This window comes from Coccinella septempunctata, chromosome 7 (assembly GCF_907165205.1).
Source record: "Coccinella septempunctata chromosome 7, icCocSept1.1, whole genome shotgun sequence".
Taxonomy (NCBI): Eukaryota; Metazoa; Arthropoda; class Insecta; order Coleoptera; family Coccinellidae; genus Coccinella; species Coccinella septempunctata.
The window spans coordinates 2,500,145-2,520,721 of NC_058195.1; the positions used below are offsets into that span (position 1 = coordinate 2,500,145).

The 20,577-nt window shown below is 37.8% G+C and overlaps 2 protein-coding genes across 7 annotated transcripts in view; both read left to right on the forward strand.

Moving 5' to 3' along the window:
• LOC123317427 (ABC transporter G family member 14) overlaps nucleotides 1-11,326 on the forward strand; it is a 104,168-nt gene extending 92,842 nt beyond the window's left edge. For all 5 annotated transcript variants that reach the window (XM_044903955.1, XM_044903958.1, XM_044903956.1 and 2 more), the window contains 7 exons: nucleotides 3,343-3,889; nucleotides 3,947-4,202; nucleotides 5,715-5,894; nucleotides 6,074-6,424; nucleotides 8,396-8,542; nucleotides 8,612-8,888; nucleotides 8,966-11,326. In XM_044903955.1, coding sequence (XP_044759890.1) covers nucleotides 3,343-3,889; nucleotides 3,947-4,202; nucleotides 5,715-5,894; nucleotides 6,074-6,424; nucleotides 8,396-8,542; nucleotides 8,612-8,888; nucleotides 8,966-9,149 — 1,942 coding nt within the window. In that variant the 3' untranslated portion in view covers nucleotides 9,150-11,326. The remainder of the gene's footprint in view (nucleotides 1-3,342; nucleotides 3,890-3,946; nucleotides 4,203-5,714; nucleotides 5,895-6,073; nucleotides 6,425-8,395; nucleotides 8,543-8,611; nucleotides 8,889-8,965) is intronic.
• Nucleotides 11,327-11,882: 556 nt separating this feature from the next.
• On the forward strand, nucleotides 11,883-16,777 carry LOC123316640 (polypeptide N-acetylgalactosaminyltransferase 13-like). Of its 2 annotated transcripts, none has more exons than XM_044902822.1 (6): nucleotides 11,883-12,033; nucleotides 13,360-13,537; nucleotides 13,748-14,026; nucleotides 14,217-14,386; nucleotides 14,497-15,581; nucleotides 16,497-16,777. In XM_044902822.1, the coding sequence occupies exons 2-6, from the start codon at nucleotides 13,389-13,391 to the stop codon at nucleotides 16,644-16,646; spliced, it is 1,833 nt and encodes a 610-aa protein (XP_044758757.1). In that variant the 5' UTR covers nucleotides 11,883-12,033; nucleotides 13,360-13,388; the 3' UTR covers nucleotides 16,647-16,777. The 2 variants fall into 2 exon arrangements, with proteins under 2 accessions (XP_044758757.1, XP_044758758.1); XM_044902823.1 differs by having other exon boundaries at nucleotides 11,886-11,974.
• The last annotated feature ends 3,800 nt before the right edge of the window (nucleotides 16,778-20,577 follow it).

Consider the following 20,577-nt stretch of genomic DNA (forward strand, 5'->3'; position numbering starts at 1 on the left):
TACCGTTAAAGAATTTCTATTATATCTATGTAATATTACCATTTTTATTTTACCGCATCATTTCGCTCGTAGACCGTCGTGTTTTGATGTTTGGCCTGTAAAACAGGAAGGAGTTTGTAATATGTTATTATCGGAGATTGGGACGTTTTAGCGGGAGAAATTCATTGATGAAGATTTGGAGTAGAGACTACGTGAGGTCGGTCACTTGGACCACGATGCTGTATACATCGCGGAAGAAATAACTGAATTTGAATTCTTTGAGAATTGTTGAATCGTTACGAAACCCATTCGATCGAAAAACTCACCCTGTATACAGGGTGAGTGTTTGACTCGTATAAATATTTCAACTTGAGGTCAAAAGAAAAACTTTTTTTCCTTATCATTTTTTCCAATTCGGCCCTGATAAAAAGATATAGCCATTTTGAGTTTTCATAATGAGGTGTGTCACCCCAGGAAAAACATAATAACCTTCAGTATAACTAGCTGAACCTGTGACACTACACATCTGTGGTTCTTTTAAACAGAGTTGTATTCAGCCAAAGTACGCAATTTTCAGAATTTCACAGATATTTTTTATTTTTGAACAACAAATTACTCGAAAACTGCGCATTATACGAGTAAATATGAAGAACACTTTTACAAAACGTCTAAATATTCATTAGATAGAATCTAGTTTTATTTCAAGAGTTAGGTTCTTTGAATTTTTGGTATTTTTATGGTAAGTAAAGGTCATAATGAGAAAACTAGAGGACGTGGGTAATATCTTGTGTTCGAAAAAGATTCATCAAATAAATGAAAAACTATATTCCGAAATTCATTTCATTCGATCAAACCGTTTGTGAGATAGACCTAAAAATATCATTTTTTATGGTTTTTCAACAGCCTGTATCTTTTAAACCGAGCCGATTTGGGAATAATGGTGAGGGAAAAATGTGTTTCTTTTAACCTCAAGAATCTACTTTTAAAATATTTGTACGAATTAAAAAAAGAGTACCAGAAACAGCCAAAATCAAGCAATTTGGGATACTCTGTTCATCGTATTCTATTTGCGTGTAATGGATGATACTCATTTGATATCTAATTCGATATCCTTGATTGCATTCGAACTCTGGACACCATTAATTCACGTGGAATTACATCAAACATGTCCGAATAAGTTCATGACTTTCGCAGCAGAGGTGAAAGACACTCTAAACTTCCCTGTTGAATTGTGTATTATCTTGTTTGAACTTTGCTGAAATATTCCATTTTATGTGGCGCCAACGAACTTGAAACTAAGTTTGCCGTTCTCCACGTTCAAGTTCCCTGGTAATTATCCTTCCGTTGTGCCCTCTACCATCAACAGACTGCTCTGAATAATGAATGAACATGGAGGTTTGCCCACTGGCGTGGGGTCATGAACTCGTCAGGTCCCTCTGTTTGTTTTGTTTTGATTAAATGGACGAAATTATGCAAGTGTGTGTGCAACACGTTGCTTGAAATGGTTTCGCTCGAGTTCATACGGAAATAAGAGGAGAGAGGAAGGTGGTTTAGCTGATTGAGATCGAATTAAACCATCAGAAATGAAGAATGTACCAACTGGAAGTCAGGAGTTCTTATTTTTCTTCTTTAATTGGGGGAAAAGTGCAGCTGAAATGCGTGGAGTGCAAAGGTCCATCTAATGAATCATGTAGAAAAGGCTTTCGATGTTTTATGATTGGTGATTTCAGTGTTGATGACCATCCCCTCTCTGGGGAGTCAAAAAAACTTGAGGACAAAGAAGATCTGAGTCAATAGCCTTTAGAATCATGTGGGCTGACTCGACCATAAAATACAAGAAACCCAACCCATTTTTTTCAATGTACAACTTCGATTATTTCACAGGAGGAACCAAACCTCAAGCAAAGAGTCCTCAATGAATGTTCAACTCCTCTTTCCATCAAGAACAGCATCCCTCGGAGATATCCGACATCCTCCAACTAAATTTGGTGCATTTCGCATGCATATGGAATTAGCTACGTTAGGGTAGGTAGCGTTGTCCCTGATATGTTGGGGGTGCAGAGGTCGTGGAAGTTCGCCTGGAGTTGTTCACCCCACAGTCATCTGACGTGGGAGTGGGATTCCTACACCCTACAACCCCAGGGATGCTTATTGCTTCCGAAACTCGAATATCCTCCCTTGAATTTGTAACGAAGATCAGATATTCATAAGTTTCCTGCGTTCGCTTCTGATGGTTCTCGTAGGTGATAAATCCGTTGTATACGAGAGGGAGTGTTGGTGAAAGTTTTATTGAGGTGCAGAAATGGCTACATTCGTGATGAGTTTGGACGGTTAGGGTGTTTTAATATGGATGAGATTCGACTTTTTTAGATTTTCCCTTTGTTTGACCTCTGAGGAGCTATTTTTGTTCATGGAAAACTAGATATCAAACCCCCCCCCAGTAGGGTGGAACAAATTGCCGAATGCGCTGGTGCCTAGCATTGTTGGTGAGGTCACTTAAAAATTTTCCAAGACCAAACTCTTTGACTGAGGTCCATGAAATTTCGAGGATTATCACTAGAAGAGTCAATCTTTCAGAATATGAATCACTTTTAGCTCTACGATGATTTTTCTGGGAGATACGCTTGTTGAAAGTTGACCATCGAAAAATTCCCGAAAAGCCCAACTTAAAAATCCGCCAAGACCAAACGATTGAACCAAGGTCAATAAAATTCAGGGATGCATTACAAGAAGAGTTGCTCTTTAAGAATTGCCATCAATTTTGGCCCTGCGATGGTTTTTCTGGGAGATACGCGAGAAAGATGACCTTCGAAAAATTCCAAAACAGATGGTGTCACTTAAAAACTCGTCAAGACCAAACGAACGCACTTAGTTTCTTTAAATCTCGAAGGTTATTACTAGAAGAGTTATTTTCTCAGAATTTGAATCACTTTCAGCTCTACGATTATTTTTCTGGGAGATACGCGTGTTGAAAGTTGACAATCGAGAAATTCCCAAAAAGCCCAACTTAAAAATCCGTCAAGACCAAACGGTTGAACCAAGGTCAATAAAATTCAGAGATTCATTACAAGAAAAGTTGCTCTTGAAGAATTGGCATCAATTTTAGCTCTACGATGATTTTTCTGGGAGATACGCGAGAAAGATGACCTTCGAAAAATTCCAAAACAGATGGTGTCACTTAAAAATTCGTCAAGACCGTCAAGACGAATGCACTGAAGTCCATGAAGTTTTAGAATAGTTGCTCAGGAACAATGTGCTTCCTTTTCTCCTTGAAAAAATGCTTTTGAAGTTTCTATAAAAGCCTACTCTTTGGCTGTTCATCTTGTACATTCTATGTGTGTAAATGTTATTTCTTCTTTCCAGACCAAATGACACGACAATCCATTTTCCATGCCTCATCACCGACCACCGTCCCCTGCCAGTGCACCTCGCCTTCAGAGGCATCAGCATTGCCACCGGCGGCCGAAAAATCCTCCACGATGTCGACGGTTTGGTGCGACCGGGTCAGATCCTCGCTGTCATGGGACCATCAGGGTGCGGCAAGACGACCCTGCTCAACTGCCTCAGCGGACGTCTCAAGCTCGACGCCGGCCAGATTTTCCTCAACAGGGACCCGATGTGCAAGAGGTGGAAACGGAAGATCTGCTACGTCCTGCAGCAGGACATCTTCTTCCCGGATCTCACCCTCAGGCAGACCTTGGAATACACCGCCAGACTCAGGTTACCGGACACCATGAGCCATTCGCAGAAGATGCAGTATGTGGATCACATTATTGACGTGTTGGAGCTGCAGCACTGTCAGGATACCATTATTGGAGACTACCTCAAAAGGGGCCTGAGTGGTGGGGAGAAGAAGAGAGCAAATATCGCTTGCGAATTGCTGACCAACCCCTCGCTCATGCTACTCGACGTAAGTTTGCCTCGAATATGATACAATGATGTTTTTCTACTTAGAATCTTCTTTCAGGAACCTACCTCTGGATTAGATTCTCACGCAGCTCATAGTTTAATACAGACCCTAAAGAAATACGCGGTTAACGAAGGAAAAACAGTTGTGATAACCCTTCACCAGCCGTCTTCCCAGATTTTTCATTTATGTGATAAACTTCTTCTTTTGTGTAACGGACAAACTGCATACTTCGGTGATACTTCCAAAGTAGTGGATTTCTTCAGTAGTATTGGTATGCACATAATGCCGCATTATAATCCTGCAGACTTCATATGTGAGTATGCTTCATTTTCAGATTAATATAATAGGATTTTGAATGTATAGGCTCCATTCTAGAATCAGTTGTTCTCGATCAATTCTAGTGATCAATAGTTTTTCTTTCGTTTGATTTTCTACACTCGATCGCTATGTAACGCGAAACACGCAATTTGACCCAAGAGGAATGTGCACAAGCTGTAGTTTTGCGAGAAGAAGGGTGGACATACACAAGAATTGCAGAAAGGTTTGGAGTTTCCCATACAAGTGTGTCCAGAATGTTGCAGCGATTCAGGGAGACAAGTATGAAATTCCGAAGACAGGGTAGACCACGGGTAACAACTGCCATTCAAGAACGTTACTTGAGAGTTTCTTCGTTGAGACAACGGTTTGCAACCGCTTGCCTCCTTCAAATTCAGCTTGAGCAAACTCATGCGTGCAAATTAGCACTCAGACAATAAGAAATCGCCTCAGAGGATATGATTTAAGGCCTCGTGTCGCGGCAAGAGGCCCAGCTCTTACCCCAGCCCATCGAAAGGCGCGTTTGGATTTTGCGAGAGAGCACATCCATTGGGATGAGGCCGATTGGGAAAGAGTTCTCTTCACAGATGAGTCTAGATTATGCCTCTACCATTGTGATCGACTTTTCCTTGTATACAGACGTCCACATGAAAGATATGCTCAGTGCAATTTCCTGAATACTACTGGTTTCGGGGGAGGATCGATTATGGTATGGGGTGGAATATCTTTGACTGCTCGCACAGACCTAGTGGTCGTTGATAATGGAGCTATGAATGCTGATATGTATATAAGGAACATCCTTGAAGAGCATGTAGTGCCATTTGCCCCATACATTGGTGAAAATTTCATTTTTATGGACGATAATACCAGACCCCATCGTGCGCGCATCGTTCAGGAGTACCTTGAAGAGGTTGAAGTCTCTCGAATGGAAAGGCTAGCAAGAAGTCCAGATATCAATCCGATTGAGCAGGTTTGGGACAACCTCAATAGAAGGGTGAGAAGTTCAGAAAATCATCCAGCTACTCTTAATGACTTAGGAATCCAACACGGAGAAATCTGGGAAGGATTAGATCAGAACATTTTAAGATCACTCATTTTGAGTATGAACCGTCGTTGCCGAGCTGTAGTTAAAGCAAGGGGTAGAAATATTACAGTATTAAACCACTTATCAGCATTTCAGTATTTTGAAAATTGTTCATTTCTCTTCTTTTACATTAGATTCGGTGGAATCCTGAATTTTTCTTCCATTTAATGTGTCTTGTTTCGTTCAAAACCTTCCCGAGAGAACATAAAAAATAAGTTATAAAGTCAATGTAGAGTTAACTTTCATTAAAATTGAGATGTGCGAGAATGTGCGTTAATTTTTTTGCGCAGTGTATTCAATTGATTGAAACTGATAATAAGCATGCAGTCGATGCTATACATTTTCCCTATCAATCAGCACTTGAAAACTCATAAACATCTCATGTTATGGATCTCGTATTTCTAATCAACTTTTACTTTTTTCCAGTGGAACAGGTGAAAGGGTCTTCGGAAACGAGACAAAGGATTACGACTGCGGCAAGGGAATTGAGAAATAGTAATGATTACCCTCCTGAGCTTCGATGTCATAACTGTTCTTATATCAACGACAAATTGAATGACCATAGCAATAAATTAATATCGAATGGACCATACCCTGCCCTTGAACGTAAGCTGCTTCACTGTTTCTTAAAAGAATACACGAGTAGAACATTTGAAGTTAATATACATAAACGTCAGATCTTCTTAACCACTTGATCCCCATTTTGATCAGTTGAAGGCTCTTAAGATCAACAAATTCTTTCGTAGTGGTTGCTTTGTTATCTCACGTTCTTATTTTCATTACAGAAGATACCATAAACTCAATGGAGCCGGACGTTAGGAGGTTATGGCTGGATACTCACTCCCACGCTTCTTCTTCGGCAAGTTCGGACACCAGCGAGTCAGACTGCTACTTCGCCTGGCCCACCAGCTTCTGGACTCAACTCAAGGTCTTAGTACAAAGAAATTTCCACGAGGCACGGCCGCGGATGCTGTCGAAGCTGAACTGGGTGCAGACTATAGGTTTAGGGATTATGGCAGGATTACTTTGGTTCCAGCTGCAGAGGAGGGAGGAATGCCTGCACGATATTCAGGGATGGATGTTTTTCTCGACCACGTACTGGATGCTGTTCGCGCATTTCGGAGCACTCAGTTCGTGTAAGTAGGCTGGTGTGTTTTTCTGAGAGATAAGAGTGTCGAAAGATGACCTTCGAAAAAGATGCGGTCACTTAAAAATTCGTCAAGACCAAACGATACAACGGAGGTGCACGAAATTTCGTCATTTATTACTAAAAGAGTTGCTCTTCCAGAGTATGTATCATATTTGGATCTACAATGACTTTTCTGAAAGATACGCGACTTTCGAAAAATTCCCAGAAAGTTGGGTTCAGCTGAAACTTCAAGACCGAACGGTTGTGCCAAAATGGATAAAATTCTCAGATTTTTTACTAGAGGAGTTGTCTTTTGAGAGTATGTATCACCTTTAGATCTACAATAAATTTCCTGAAAGAAAAACTACTCGTGAGTTGACCATCGAAAAATTACCAAAAAAATGGGGTCAGTTAAAACTTCTTCAAGACCGAACGGTTGTGTCGAGATGGGTGAACTTATCAGATTCATTACTAGAAGAGTTGTTCTTCCAGAATATGTATCACACTTGGATCTACAATGACTTTTCTGGAAGATGCGTGACTCGAAAGCTGACTTTTGAAAAATCCCCAAAAAGTTGGGTTCAGTTGAAACTTCCTCAAGGCCGAACGGTTGTGCCAAAATGGATGAAGTACTCAGATTTTTTACTAGAAGAGTTGCTCTTTCAGAATATGTATCACGTTCAGATCTATGCTAATTTTCCTGGAAGATTAATTCCTCTAAAGCTGACCTTCGGAAATTTCCCAAAAAGTTTGGTTCAGTTAAATTTTCTTCAAGACCGAACGGTTGTGCCGAAATGGATGAAGTTCTCAGATTTTTCATTAAAAGAATTGCTCTTTCCAAATATGTATCACTTTAAGATCTACGATAATTTTCCTGGAAGATTAATTCCTCTAAAGGTGACCTTCGAAAATTTCCCAAAAAGTTTGGTTCAGTTAATACTTCCTCAAGATCAAACGGTTGTGCCGAAATGGATTAAGTACTTAAATTTTTTACTAGAAGAGTTGCTCTTTCACAATATGTATCACGTTCAGATCTGTGATAATTTTCCTGGAAGATTAATTCCTCTAAAGGTGACCTTCGAAAATTTCCCAAAAAGTTTGGTTCAGTTAAAACTTCCTCAAGATCGAACGGTTGTGCCGAAATGGACGAAGTACTCAGATTTTTCACTAGAAGAGTTTCTTTTTCAGAATATGTATCACGTTCAGATCTATGATAATTTTCCTGGAAGATTAATTCCTCTAAAGGTGACCTTCGAAAGTTTCCCAAAGAGTTTGGTTCAGTTGAAACTTCCTCAAGGCCGAACGGTTGTGCCAAAATGGATGAAACTCTCAGATTTGTAACTAGACGAGTTGCTCCATCAGAATATGTATCACATTTGGATCAACTATTCGAACGTTGACCATCGAAAAATTCCCAAAAAGATGGGGTCAGTTGAAACTTCCTCAAGACCGAACGGTTGTGCCGAAATGGATGAAATTCTCAGAAATAAAATATTCACTTTCACGGGACGATTTGCCTTAAAACATTATAATAAAATTGAATATCACAGTTCCTTTTTGTATCATAGTCAAAAGTAACTATGACACTTCTACTACGTTAACTACCTCTTAGAGTCATAGTTATAAAAAGTAACTATGACTTTTAAGGGTAGTTAAGGTAGTCGAAGAGTCATAGTTACTTTTTATAACTATGAGTCTTCTACTACCTTTAAGAATCATAGTTACTTTTTGTAACTATGACTCTTCTACTACCTTAACTACCCTTAAGAGTCATAGTTACTTTTTGTGAAAATTCGTCAAGACTAAAAAATTCAACTTAGGTTCATGAAATTTCTAGATATATTGCTAGAAGAGTTGCTCTTCAAGAATACGTAACAATTTCAGCTCTAAAATGTTTTTTCTGGGAGATACGCAGGTGTATTTCCACAAATGCATTTGTGTTTGGCTGTTCTTTAACAGATACTTGTTTCATTTTTAGTTCCTCCCGAACGAGAAGTCATCAACAAAGAAAGGAGATCAGGTGCTTACAGATTATCAGCCTATTACATCGCCAAGATGATTGGAGAGTTACCATTAACAATAACGTTACCTGCAATATATCACTTTATATCGTATCCTATGTTAGGTAAGTCGTAATTTGATCATCTCCCAATTCGTTGAATATCTATCTTTAACATATTTTGGTTGTTTGTAGGTTTTCATTCCCCATTTGTGTTCTTCACACTGCTGGCGTTCCTTCTGCTCAACACCATTGTAGCTCAAAGCGTGGGATTCTTCATAGGCGCATGCTGCATGGATATGCAGGTTAGCATAACAGTCAGCGCTCTTTACACGTTGGCAACGCAACTGTTTGGTGGGTATTTGGCCACCAATATACCAGTGTGGTTGACGTGGATGAGATACCTCTCTATGGTCCACTACGCTTATCAAAATATGCAGATCATCGAGTTCGGCGAAGGGCTACCAATACTGTAAGTTGACGTTCTCCTTCTTTATAGGCTTGTTTTACTCTTGTAGTTGTGTTTTCTCATCCTGAACTTTGTTTCAGATGTGCCCAACAATCCAAATTTCCAATATGTAACGTATCTGACCACATACCAGTCACTGCCATTTTAGAAGCTCAGGGAACACATTTACCACTATGGGCGAACACCCTAGTACTGTTTATGTTCTTCGTGATTTTCCGTAGTTTAGGCTATATCGTATTGCGCTACTTCAAAAACCCAAAGTGATCCTAAAAACCCTTCTGAACAGATGCATCTAAAACATGTGATAATATACTTTAGTAGAATCAAATGTATCCATGAAACAATGAAGAGGTCCTTTTTATCGATGTCGTTTTAAAAATCCGAGCTCTAATTCATAGAATTTTAATCGAACGGTGTTCACTAATTAGAAAATCGTTATCGACGTTATTAGGGCGCCAAAATCTCATAAGATTGTTTTCACTTCTGAATAATGTTAATAATAATAATAATTGACAGTTATGACTGCGGTAAATTTAATTTACAAATAGGCTGTGCTTACATTATAATAATACTATAACTCAATTCACGTTTTACTTTTGTTTTAATATAAGGTTATATTATTTAATCATTCATTCCAACTTGTATCGTTTTGTTTCGAAGGATTTCAACAGTTAGTGTTAGGTGTTCACGACTTTGAAACTGAAAAAGCGATTTCTAAATTTCACTCCGAACACAGAACAGTGGATGCGTTTGACTTGGTGTACGTCACGTACACTAACTTGTTTTTTTTTCGAGGGGGGGAGCTTTTTAGGATTGTGCCTTGGTTTTTATGAACTAATGTGCCAAGAATTTGCAACCAGCTACGGTTTACTGCCCATTTTGAACCAATTTGTATTATAGAAGGAAAATTATAGAGAACTCGATGTGAAAATGTTTCGTTCACATATAATTGAACTTTGTTTTTAAAATTTCGATCCAGCTGTTTATATAATGGATCTTGTGAATTTGGAATGTAAGAAATATGCTAAGTGAAAGTTATTTCTTGTTAAACTGGAGGAAATTTATGGAATAGCGGTACTGAATCTGTTTTATTTCCTAGAAACTTGAACGTGATATGGATGTATTAGTTCCTGGCTGTAGTTTGAATAAAAATAGCAATTAAAAGAGTTTATGAACTAACCAACCGGCACATATGAACTTTCAACTGATAAGACTGTTTTTCCACAATCATCATTTCATAAATTTCCAAATACTCATACATAATCGTTAATTCTTATTGTATATTTTTCTTATTATTAATATTGAATTAGGAACATCACTAAAATACATGTAGTTTCGAAAAATTCTATATTATTGTTTATTTTTATTTAATGTAAAATAGAAATCTAAAATATTAACCATAACCACGTTATTTGATTACCAATCAAGTGTTCATGCACTCAGTCAAAGCTGCCCTATGTTCAAGTCTTCTCCGATGAATCACCAAACTAATGTAAGGTTGTACAAAAGTTATATTTATACTGTTACGGTATTCCTCGAAGGACTTGGGGCTGTAATATAACCATATAAATAGTTATTTTACTGATTGAAATCGCTTTTTATTTATGTTACTTGTAAATAAATTTAATCTTGACCAAATAGAAAATTAATTTTTTCAAACTTTTCATTTTCCACAAGGCTGTGCTCTTTTTTCACTCCTTGTTTATTTGTTTGTTCGTTGAAAGTTTTATTTGTTCGAACCACTTCGGATATGAATATTTATATGAATATAAGTGTTGCTTCATAGATATTTCGATATATGAAAAATAAAATTGTTTTATGGTGAAATTGAAGGGAAAAAATCAAAATTTTCAATAGACAATAAATAACATTTGATTTTGCTTCATTTGGTCGCCTATCCTAAGGTTAATTTATTATGGTTTCGATGTTTGAAAATTCGAAAACGTTGTGCTTTGTCGAACCAGTTGTGCTAGTCTTAAATATTGATATCTGATATGTGTACGTTGTTGATAGAGCACCATTTCTGCTGTTTCAATTATCAAGCATGGATCCGATATTTATAAAATATTTGCAGCCAGTTTTAAGAGGTTTATGCTGGTCAGAAGAATTGACTATGTATAACCCTAGATTAGCATTTGATACGTAATTCTTGACACATAAAAACGAGAAGGGGTAAATTAAAGCTGCCATTGAGACTTCATGCCAAAATGTGAAAATATATAAGATAAATGAAATTTTTGAGATTTGATATCAAAATATTCATCATATCACCATATTGTGTATGCTCTGTTTTTTTAATACTTATCCAATGCATCTTTTAATACTTCCATTTATATGTATAATATGTACAAAATATGAAACTCCTGTAGATTATTCTATGTTATAGCTGATCCTGGTCTCAAACAGGAAATATCTATCAATATATTGAATCTTTAATTATATTATAGTTGTTTCATTCCTCACCTACGACACGAATTAATCACAATCAAATCGCAAAAATCACAGCTGATTTTCACCATGATTTCTGCTTTGGAGTACAAGAATGAATCTTTGAAAGTTTTTCTTCATCGAAAATGCTTTTTTCGTGGTGTAGCTTATTCGAAATGAGCTTTCCTTTATAAATGGAATGACTCTGATAGAATTTCTTCAAAAATGATTAAAATTTGTTGCTTATAACTTCAAATGGTCAACCGCTTGTGAGATCCGCTAAAAATGCTATTTCATGCAATACTTTGAGACAAATTTCGATAATTTTCATCGATTGCGATTCCGTCTTAGTCCTTATTTGACTGAAACAAGCCATTTCTATCCCTATTGTCCGGAGAATGAGGCACGTGTATCTAAGATTGCCCATCACTGACCTACACTCATAGACGAATTCCCTTCCGAGAAATCAACAGGTCCGAAATTTCACCTACGGCGGGCAAAAGATGTACAGAATAGAAATAGAGGCGCGAGCAAGTCAACGATGGGTTCATGGTCATTCGTCTACCAGCTACAGAACCGTTTCAGTCTCTTCGTACCTCAGTGTTCTCCCAATGGGCATGAGACCGTCAGTTAGGAACGGTGTTTGTGCTTGTAAAAGTCATGTAGGTGTTAAGTCAAGGTTTTGTGGTATCTGCATTCCGAAACGAAAACAAATAGCTTCGTGAGTTTTTGTTTTTTGTTGATTAAATCATTATTTATACGAGGAACAGTACATTTTCTTTATTTTAACTGATAAAATACAGCAATATGTATGCTCTGAAAGCAATATGAGCAACAATATGTTTTGTTTTTGATGAATATCAACATTTATGCGATTAGGCAGTTTATGTTTTTAAAGGCGACTTAATATTTCACATTCTATCTGTCCAATATATTTTGTTATTTGAACGTTTGTCCAATTTTTATATGAATTATAGGCCCTGAAATGAAAAGATCCGCAATCAAATGAAACTGACCATTTCCATGGAAATGACAAATATGCTTCTCTTAACGCGGCAAATCCAAGGAAAGCTTAATGTCAGAGCGCCAATATATAGTTAAAATTACTCATATTTTCGCAATATTTCATAATTCACATGATCATAATCTACCTTCCTATCCTTTTTCTTTATCTCTCGATTCTACTACCCTTAACCAGAATGTTTTCTTAAGCATGTAAAATGGACCACCTCATTTTTACTTACTCAAACCATCAAAGAAAATTGCGATGACGTTGGGAGCTTATTTTAGATTTAGTACCATAATCATTTTCTCTTTCTAGCGTTTCTATAGTTTAAATCCTCTTAATTCCCATTCGTTTATGACGATATCGTTATATTGTTTAGGTATCAACATCAGAATTCAAGGAAATTATGAATTTTAATTACGAAAACTCCATTAAAAACACCAATAATTCTTTAGAATGGATTTTCAATCCAAGAGAGTACCTAATCGATGTAGGAAAGGAAATAAAAAACTCCAATAAACTTTAATCCTATATACAAAAGAATTAAGTAGAGAAGTTGCCACAAAATTCACTTCCTTGAACCAATTTATGCTAGGCACTTATCTGTTTCAGATAGCGGAACTTCTATTCCGTAACAAAATTGAAATCGCTTGTTCTATACATAACTGTATCCAAGAAGGGGGCAATGGGTTATCTGTCTATTTATTTAGAATTTTTTCAAATGATGGCTTCATGCATGTTGAAAGCACCATCATAGGTAACGCTCCATTAATACATAGCTTTAAAAAATGAACCATTTGAGCCTGAAAAAATAAATATTATTACGCCTTCTTATAGATCGATAATCAAAAATTCAAGCGGGTACTAAAAACCCCGCCTCTGTCTTGAAGTAGGGATATTTCCAAAATATCGCAATTTGCAATTCAACTGTTATCTCTTTTAGTAATATCGCAGTAGAAACGTACTATAAGAAGATAACAAAGTCTGGATATAAACATTTACAAGATTTGTTTCAAAAATGAGATTTGCGATTTATTTCAGGTCTTTGGAATGTGAAGCTGTCGCAGAATATGCTACCAAGGATATCAAAAAAATTATCGAGAGTTATCCTGACGGTAATCTTGATTATTTTGGCTGTTGTGATCATTTCCGATGTAAATAGGAGAAGAAACTTTGTGGAGGAAAAGAAAGAAGAGATTCATCCCAAACATATCTTCAGGTGAGCCTTGTCAAAATATATTAATAATAGAAAATATTGAAAGAAAGGCTCAGAATGAAGAAATAAACTCAAATTCAATTCATTAGAGTTCGAAGCTCTTTTAGCTATCATCGTTATATAATTCACAAAGCGGATTAAAGGTAGCAAAACATTTTTTTATAATCTTAATTAAACCTTATCATTTTTCATCCAATATTCTGCCATTTACAGAGAGAACCAGGAGGAATACGTCGATAGGCATGGCATTAAAGTTGTCGTTGGCCACTATGTTGGAAATGACCTTAAGAACGTTCCAAATGCAACTTACGAGATCATCAACACGAATTTCTTCAATCCAAAAAGAGACGCTGGTAAAAACGGCAATCCAGTTTTCGTTGAACCCAAAGACTTGATACGAAGCCAACAGTTGTACAATATCAATAAGTTTAATTTATTAGTTAGTGACAGTATTCCGTTGAACAGGAGCTTGCCAGATATGCGAAGGAAGAAGTGAGTATTAGAAATTTCTTCGATACTCAAGAAATTCTTACACATATGCCATATACATATTATCAACTATAATATCAAGCATTTCCCCAGTTAGAGTCCTCATATTCGACGGTATATGCACACCTTATTGAGACTTAGAACGTAAAGGAAGAGATCTTTGAAAATCCTCACCATTTCCTTGGAATTTCAGGTGTGCTCATATATTCAGAGAGTGTAAAGACTGCCCAAAAACCAGTATCATCATCGTCTTCCACAATGAAGCATGGTCTACCCTAATGCGCACTGTGTGGAGTGTCATCAACAGATCGCCTAAGCAATTGCTTCAAGAAATTATTTTAGTGGACGATGCTAGTCAAAGAGGTAATTTGACTGTTCCTTATTTCCTCCTTTTAGTACAATAATATTGCAAAACTGTCGTTGACTCATTCCTCCTGCTATGCATCTTATACTCATAATACAATCAATTTCAGAGTTCCTGAAGACACCTCTAGAAGATTACATAGCGACACTTCCTGTGCCCACAAAGCTACTCAGAACTCCAAAACGAGTAGGCCTCATCAAAGCAAGACTGAAAGGAGCAGCAGAAGCAACTGGAGATGTATTGACCTTCCTAGACGCCCACTGCGAATGTACCAGAGGATGGTTGGAACCGCTACTCACAGTCATAAGAGATGACAGATCAGTCATTGTTTGTCCAATAATAGACATAATAAACGATCAAACCTTCGCCTACGTGAAGAGCTTCGAGCTTCACTGGGGAGCCTTCAATTGGAACCTTCAATTCAGATGGTACACTTTGGGTGGTCATCAGTTGGATAAGAGAAAGTTGGATCCTACCTTACCCTTCGACACTCCAGCCATGGCGGGTGGTCTGTTCGCCATAGACAGACGGTATTTTTACGAAATGGGGTCTTATGATGAGGGTATGACTATTTGGGGAGGGGAGAATCTGGAACTTTCCTTCAGGATTTGGATGTGTGGTGGAAAGGTTCAAATAGCTCCTTGTTCTCGTGTGGGTCACGTTTTTCGTAAGGCCTCACCATACACTTTCCCTGGTGGGATCGGGAAGACTTTATACGCAAATTTGGCGAGGGTTGCTCTGGTTTGGTTGGATGAATGGGGGGATTTCTATTTCAGATTCAACGAGGCCTCCAACGCGGTTAAAACAGAGCAAAACGTAACCAGTAGGATTCAACTGAAACAGAGCTTAAAATGCAAGAGTTTTCGGTGGTACCTGGAGAACGTTTGGCCTCAAAATTTCTTTCCTTCCCGTGATAGATTCTTTGGGCAAATCCGGAACGTAGCAACAGATCTCTGTCTGATAAAACCAGATACGAGGGGGATTTCTAATCAGCCCGTGGGACTTGCCACAGTGGAGCCTTGCTTGCGTAAAAACGTGACGCTGGAGATGTTTGTTATGACGAAGGAAGGTTTCATCATGACAGATGACTCTATCTGCTTGGATGCCCCGGAGGCTAACAAAACTGGATCTGCTAAGGTGAGGATCATGGCGTGCAATGGGGCAACCAGGCAAAAATGGACTTATGGGAAAAAGGTGAGACTTTGAATTCCATACATACTACAGGTGTATGAAATACACACCAAACCAGAGAGATAACTAACCCCAAACCCTTCCAGAGTACTCTGGTGGAAAAAAACTTCCATTGTCTACAGGTTTGTCCTTCGATATCTTTGTGAATCAAAATCTTTCCAATGTGTGATGTTATTTTTGATCTCCACGTCGATGAATAGTGCTCTGTTCTCATCTTTATTCAGCATTTTGAGGTCAGGTCTAGTTTGAGTTGTTTTCCTGAACGTGAGAACTGTGTCATCCTAATAGATCATTTACCAATACAGAATCTGGATGGTGATTGTAATGAGGATCATTGTTTTTCACCTTAACAGTTTTAAGCTATTTTATTGCCAATTCTTGGTGTAAAATCATGGCTTCAGTATCATGTCTATTCTCCTGGTAACCCCTGTGACGGTTTCATGTGTGGCTCAGCCATAGCGATAGCTATCGTCCGCCATTGAGTCATCTCTGGCCATATATTTCATAAAGTTCCTCATTGGAATCACTTGAAGCTGGATGTTAATGATGAACCCCTCTGTATATATTGAAGTAGGTACTCATGGTCGACCTTCTTCTAGTTCTGGTTAGCCAATCAGTTTATGCATTTTGCTTTTTAAAATGGCCTGGCACTCTGTTATCATATGAAAAGGAGTTTCCCACCTTCTTAAGAGAATCTTCACTCGTCAGTTGGTTACAAGCTCATTCACGCCATATGCTTTCTTCTTCGATTTCCCCTTCTCCATCTACTTTTTCTTATAGGTGGATATCATTGAGATTGCAAAATATTCGAGCTATAGGCTAGAAAGTTGAAACGTCACTTCACAATTCAATCAAATATTGAATTTATTCTGTTAAAAATGGTTATATTAGTGCAAGCATCATCTATTTTCATTCCAGACAAAGGAATTGAGACATTTGACGAACCAAAAATGCTTGGATGTTCCTGATACATCCAAATCTACAGATGCTCTAGTTATGCAGGACTGCAACGGAGAAATGTCGCAGAAATGGAATTTGGAACCTGTAAAATGGACTGAAATCTACTGAAATGGCCTGCAGTCCAACGAAAATATTTATGTTATTTATTATTATGGACGGAGGTTTTATTTATTAACTACATAACTGTGATAATAATGAATCTGTTAGGTCAATAAAAATTATTTCGTATTTTTCGTCAATATTCTGTCCATATCTTCAAGGCAGAAAGGAATATACATTATTGTGGTTTAACTTATAAGTGATGAATAAATCACAAGGTATTTTTTTAGCATTTTTCCTTAAAGGTTGTAATTGAAGGGTTTGACTTCAATAACAAGAAGATGCTACTGTGATAATGGAACATGTTTTGTGTATAACAAAGTCATATACATAATTGAAAGTTCTTCACTGCTATTTCGAAGCAGTATGGTATAAAAAGGATAACCATACTAGGGCTGATCCTATTTTTGGAATGTTAAGGTTCATAGTAGGTCCATGTGAAGAAATTCTGTTTGAAAGTCTCTACCGTAGAACTCTACGAGGTCTTTATGTTACCAATGTTGCCACAGAAAAGTACACTGTGTTGAATTCAAAAATTCAATAATTTCATCAATTTTCATTAAATATAAGGAAAATCAGAGAGATGATTAACATTGAATTCAACTGGTTATAGCTGTCAGAGGAAATCAAGACTTGATTGAATTGAAGTAAACATTCTCTTGATGTAAGTACAATAATTTTTTTCGACGACAATATTATTTCCTTCAATCTAACAAATTTTGAAGAATTTAAAGTTCAGATTTCGGAAGATATCAGGAGAAGTCAGGAATTGATTGAAGGAAGACAAAACAAATAAGAAAATACCTCTGAGTAATGTCTGTAATGAAATGGAAAAAAACCATCCTTCTAAGGAGTACCTTTCACCTGCTTCATAATCACTTGTATTATAACCAGAAAAAATTCATTTCGGAGAAGCAATCAAGAGCCGAAGATGACAGTTAAAAGGTGCAGAATCCACGTCAACCTTGGATAGGTCGCCGGTGACTCAACAGCCATTAGCAACACCGTAGAATCTCTGGTTTTGGAAAAACAAGGACAGTAGCTTTTTACACCTGAAACCCTCCATCTCGATACATGTAATTACCAGATTGTGATGATATATTGCATTGTTATGCATTCCGATTTCTTTTGCACTGGGAATTTCTTATATTCCGAGATGATTTGCAGTCTGAGTATACATCGATTTCTTTGTTGGCAATTCTTCTACGAGGCGTAGACCATTAACTGATTGAGATTTATGGATTATATGAAGATTCCTTGACAATCGATGATGTATTGGTGGTCGAGAAATACTAGTTCTCTTTATGGTCTTGACCGATAATAGGTTCATTGTCTTGCTAGTAGATACTGAATGAGAATTCGAAATGATTCCTGTTTTTATAAGACTATGGAAATTTTTCTTTGAAAATGTATTTGTCTCGTAAGAAACGAAATTTCTTGCAATTGAAGAAAAAATGCAAACTAGGTGTTTCTTGGACTATTTTTGTTTTCAACTTGGCTCATCATTCTACAGCTTGGTTCAAATATACAGAGACTTAGTTTGAACTCATCCATAAACCTGAAACCATTCTCTAACCCAAGTGAACCAGGAAGGAAGCTCATGCTCAACACAGCTATAGATGTATGCGAAAATCGGTAAACCATAACTCGCAAAACTCGCGATACACAGATACACCGCAAAGCCCCTTCATCATAAACCCTATCTTCCCCAAGATCTGAACGGCAAGACTAACGCAAGGAGGATGCGAAAGTCACGATTTTCAACTAAATTCGCAGCTACCTCAACAATGCTCGCCTAAATCACAGCGGAGGTTATAGAGGAAGATTTAGAAATATATGGTTATTTCTGTGGACGCCGAGCGCGCATGCAACTCGCGGCAAGAAGTCATTTGATTTGTGATCCCACATCTGCTCGAAAGTTATATTAAAATAAAAGCACGAGGCGGATCTGTGGAATCAGGATCGTATCGCAGATAAGCGAAATTATTGGTTGTTGTTACTTGGGGGTGCCTGTGGATGGTGTTGACCGTCTTGGAGAACAAGTGAAGGATGAAGGTTATATCGCATCTGCCAAGGGATTTTTCTGGTCATAGAACGGAGGCCTTTGGGTAGTGTCGAGTCTTTGGAAAGGTTCTGACTTCACCACTTTATTCATGGTAGACTTCAGAAGTCATTGAATTGAGTTTATGCAGAGTTACTAAGAACTTAAGCCAAAAAACAGACCTTACGCTGGTCGGTCAATTGAAGAATTCAAAGATAAGAAGAAAAAGATCTCCTAGTGGACGAAAATTTCATCAGGGCTGCATGATACTGAAGACGTAGCCGTAATGCTATGTGACTGACATTGTTTTTTTAACGAATGGCAATTGAATGAACCGAAAATCACAATACTCAGAGAAATGTATGAATCGAAAAATAGGAGATACAAATGATAAATTACAAGAGTTACAAAAGGAGAATACTAATGAGGGAAACCACTAATCGTTGATTTCGAGAAGTGCAGAAGGCTTGAAAACTAACATGTATATCGAGCACGATGAATGAATATGAGACTGTATTAATGAGAGTACAAAGAATCATGAGTAGATCATACCAATTGAGAGTGTATACTCTCAGCTATATAATTAACCTTGTACAGAGTGTCCCACATTCGATACTCACTGAGAGCATCTTGAGAACTTGAGGAGAGGCTTTTGGACTACCTCTTCAAATATTTCCTGTTCCCCGGAGACTTTTTCCTTAGAAATTCGAAAACGTATACCTATCCTTTGGTCACAGTCCACCCCTGTACCAAGCACGGATTGCGGAAGCCCTTACTGGGCGTGGTACATTGAAGATGCAGTGTTCGCTATAGGATGCAGGCAGGGTCAGGTCAGCTCGGTCTTCGTGTTCGAGTGCCTCGGGATTATTGGAAAAAAGGAAACACCTGTTTATTATTAGATGTAATACCGATAATACAGATGAGGAATGTTGTAAGCGTACTTTATTTCGCCCGGCCAACTGAGCGTATTCATCATTCTCGTAACGGACGATGTGACTGTGCTTTGCCGTGTTCTCTATTCCTTTATTTGGCGATGGGATGTGGTCTCTTGATTGAAATGGCTTGTAGCCAATCTTGTCCGAAGGGTATCGATATGATTACGTTTCTGCAGGATTCGATGAACTCGAGGAAATACTGGTAACAACGTGGTGTTCAATTTAATCGTGTTCACAGCTCCCTCATCCCCAATTCAGCTTGAAGACAATATCCTCCGGTTGAGGTGTTTAACACCACAGAACAGACTTGACTTACTTTATGTTTAACACTGCACTGTACTGGTGAGGGACAGTGATCCCGAAACCAATTCTGAATTGTCGTATTCGACAATTTCGCGAGTTATAATATAATCGTTTCTCCATATCCTGTTCTAAGCATCAACCTTCGCAGTTTATTTTTCTACCTCGGCCGGCGTGTATGTGCAGGTGGACAAAATAAACGTCCTATGAGCCTGAATGGCTTTAATGTCCACGTTATCTGAACGGTAGCTTATGGTAAAGTGGAGTATCTTGTATTCCAGGGACCCCAGATGATCTTAGATTGCCGATATGGCTACCGAACGATGGTCATTTGAATACATTACAATGCTGTTACACATTATAATCTTTATCTGATGCACAAGAATCAACTTTATGTAACGCCGTTCTTTCTGCATTTACCTCAAATCCATGCGGTCGTTATTGGATAATGGATCGAGGGGTTTCAGAGAAAGTAAAACAAGAATGGAAAATGTTTAATGAGGTCCTAAGGTTGGGGCATAACAATACAAATATCTAAGGGCTGTGGACTATACAGGGTGACTCTTTGGACTCGTACAAATTTTTTAACAGTAGGTTCTTGAGGTCAAAAGGGACACTTTTTTCCTTTACCATTTTTTTCGAATCGGCTGGGTTTAGAAGATAC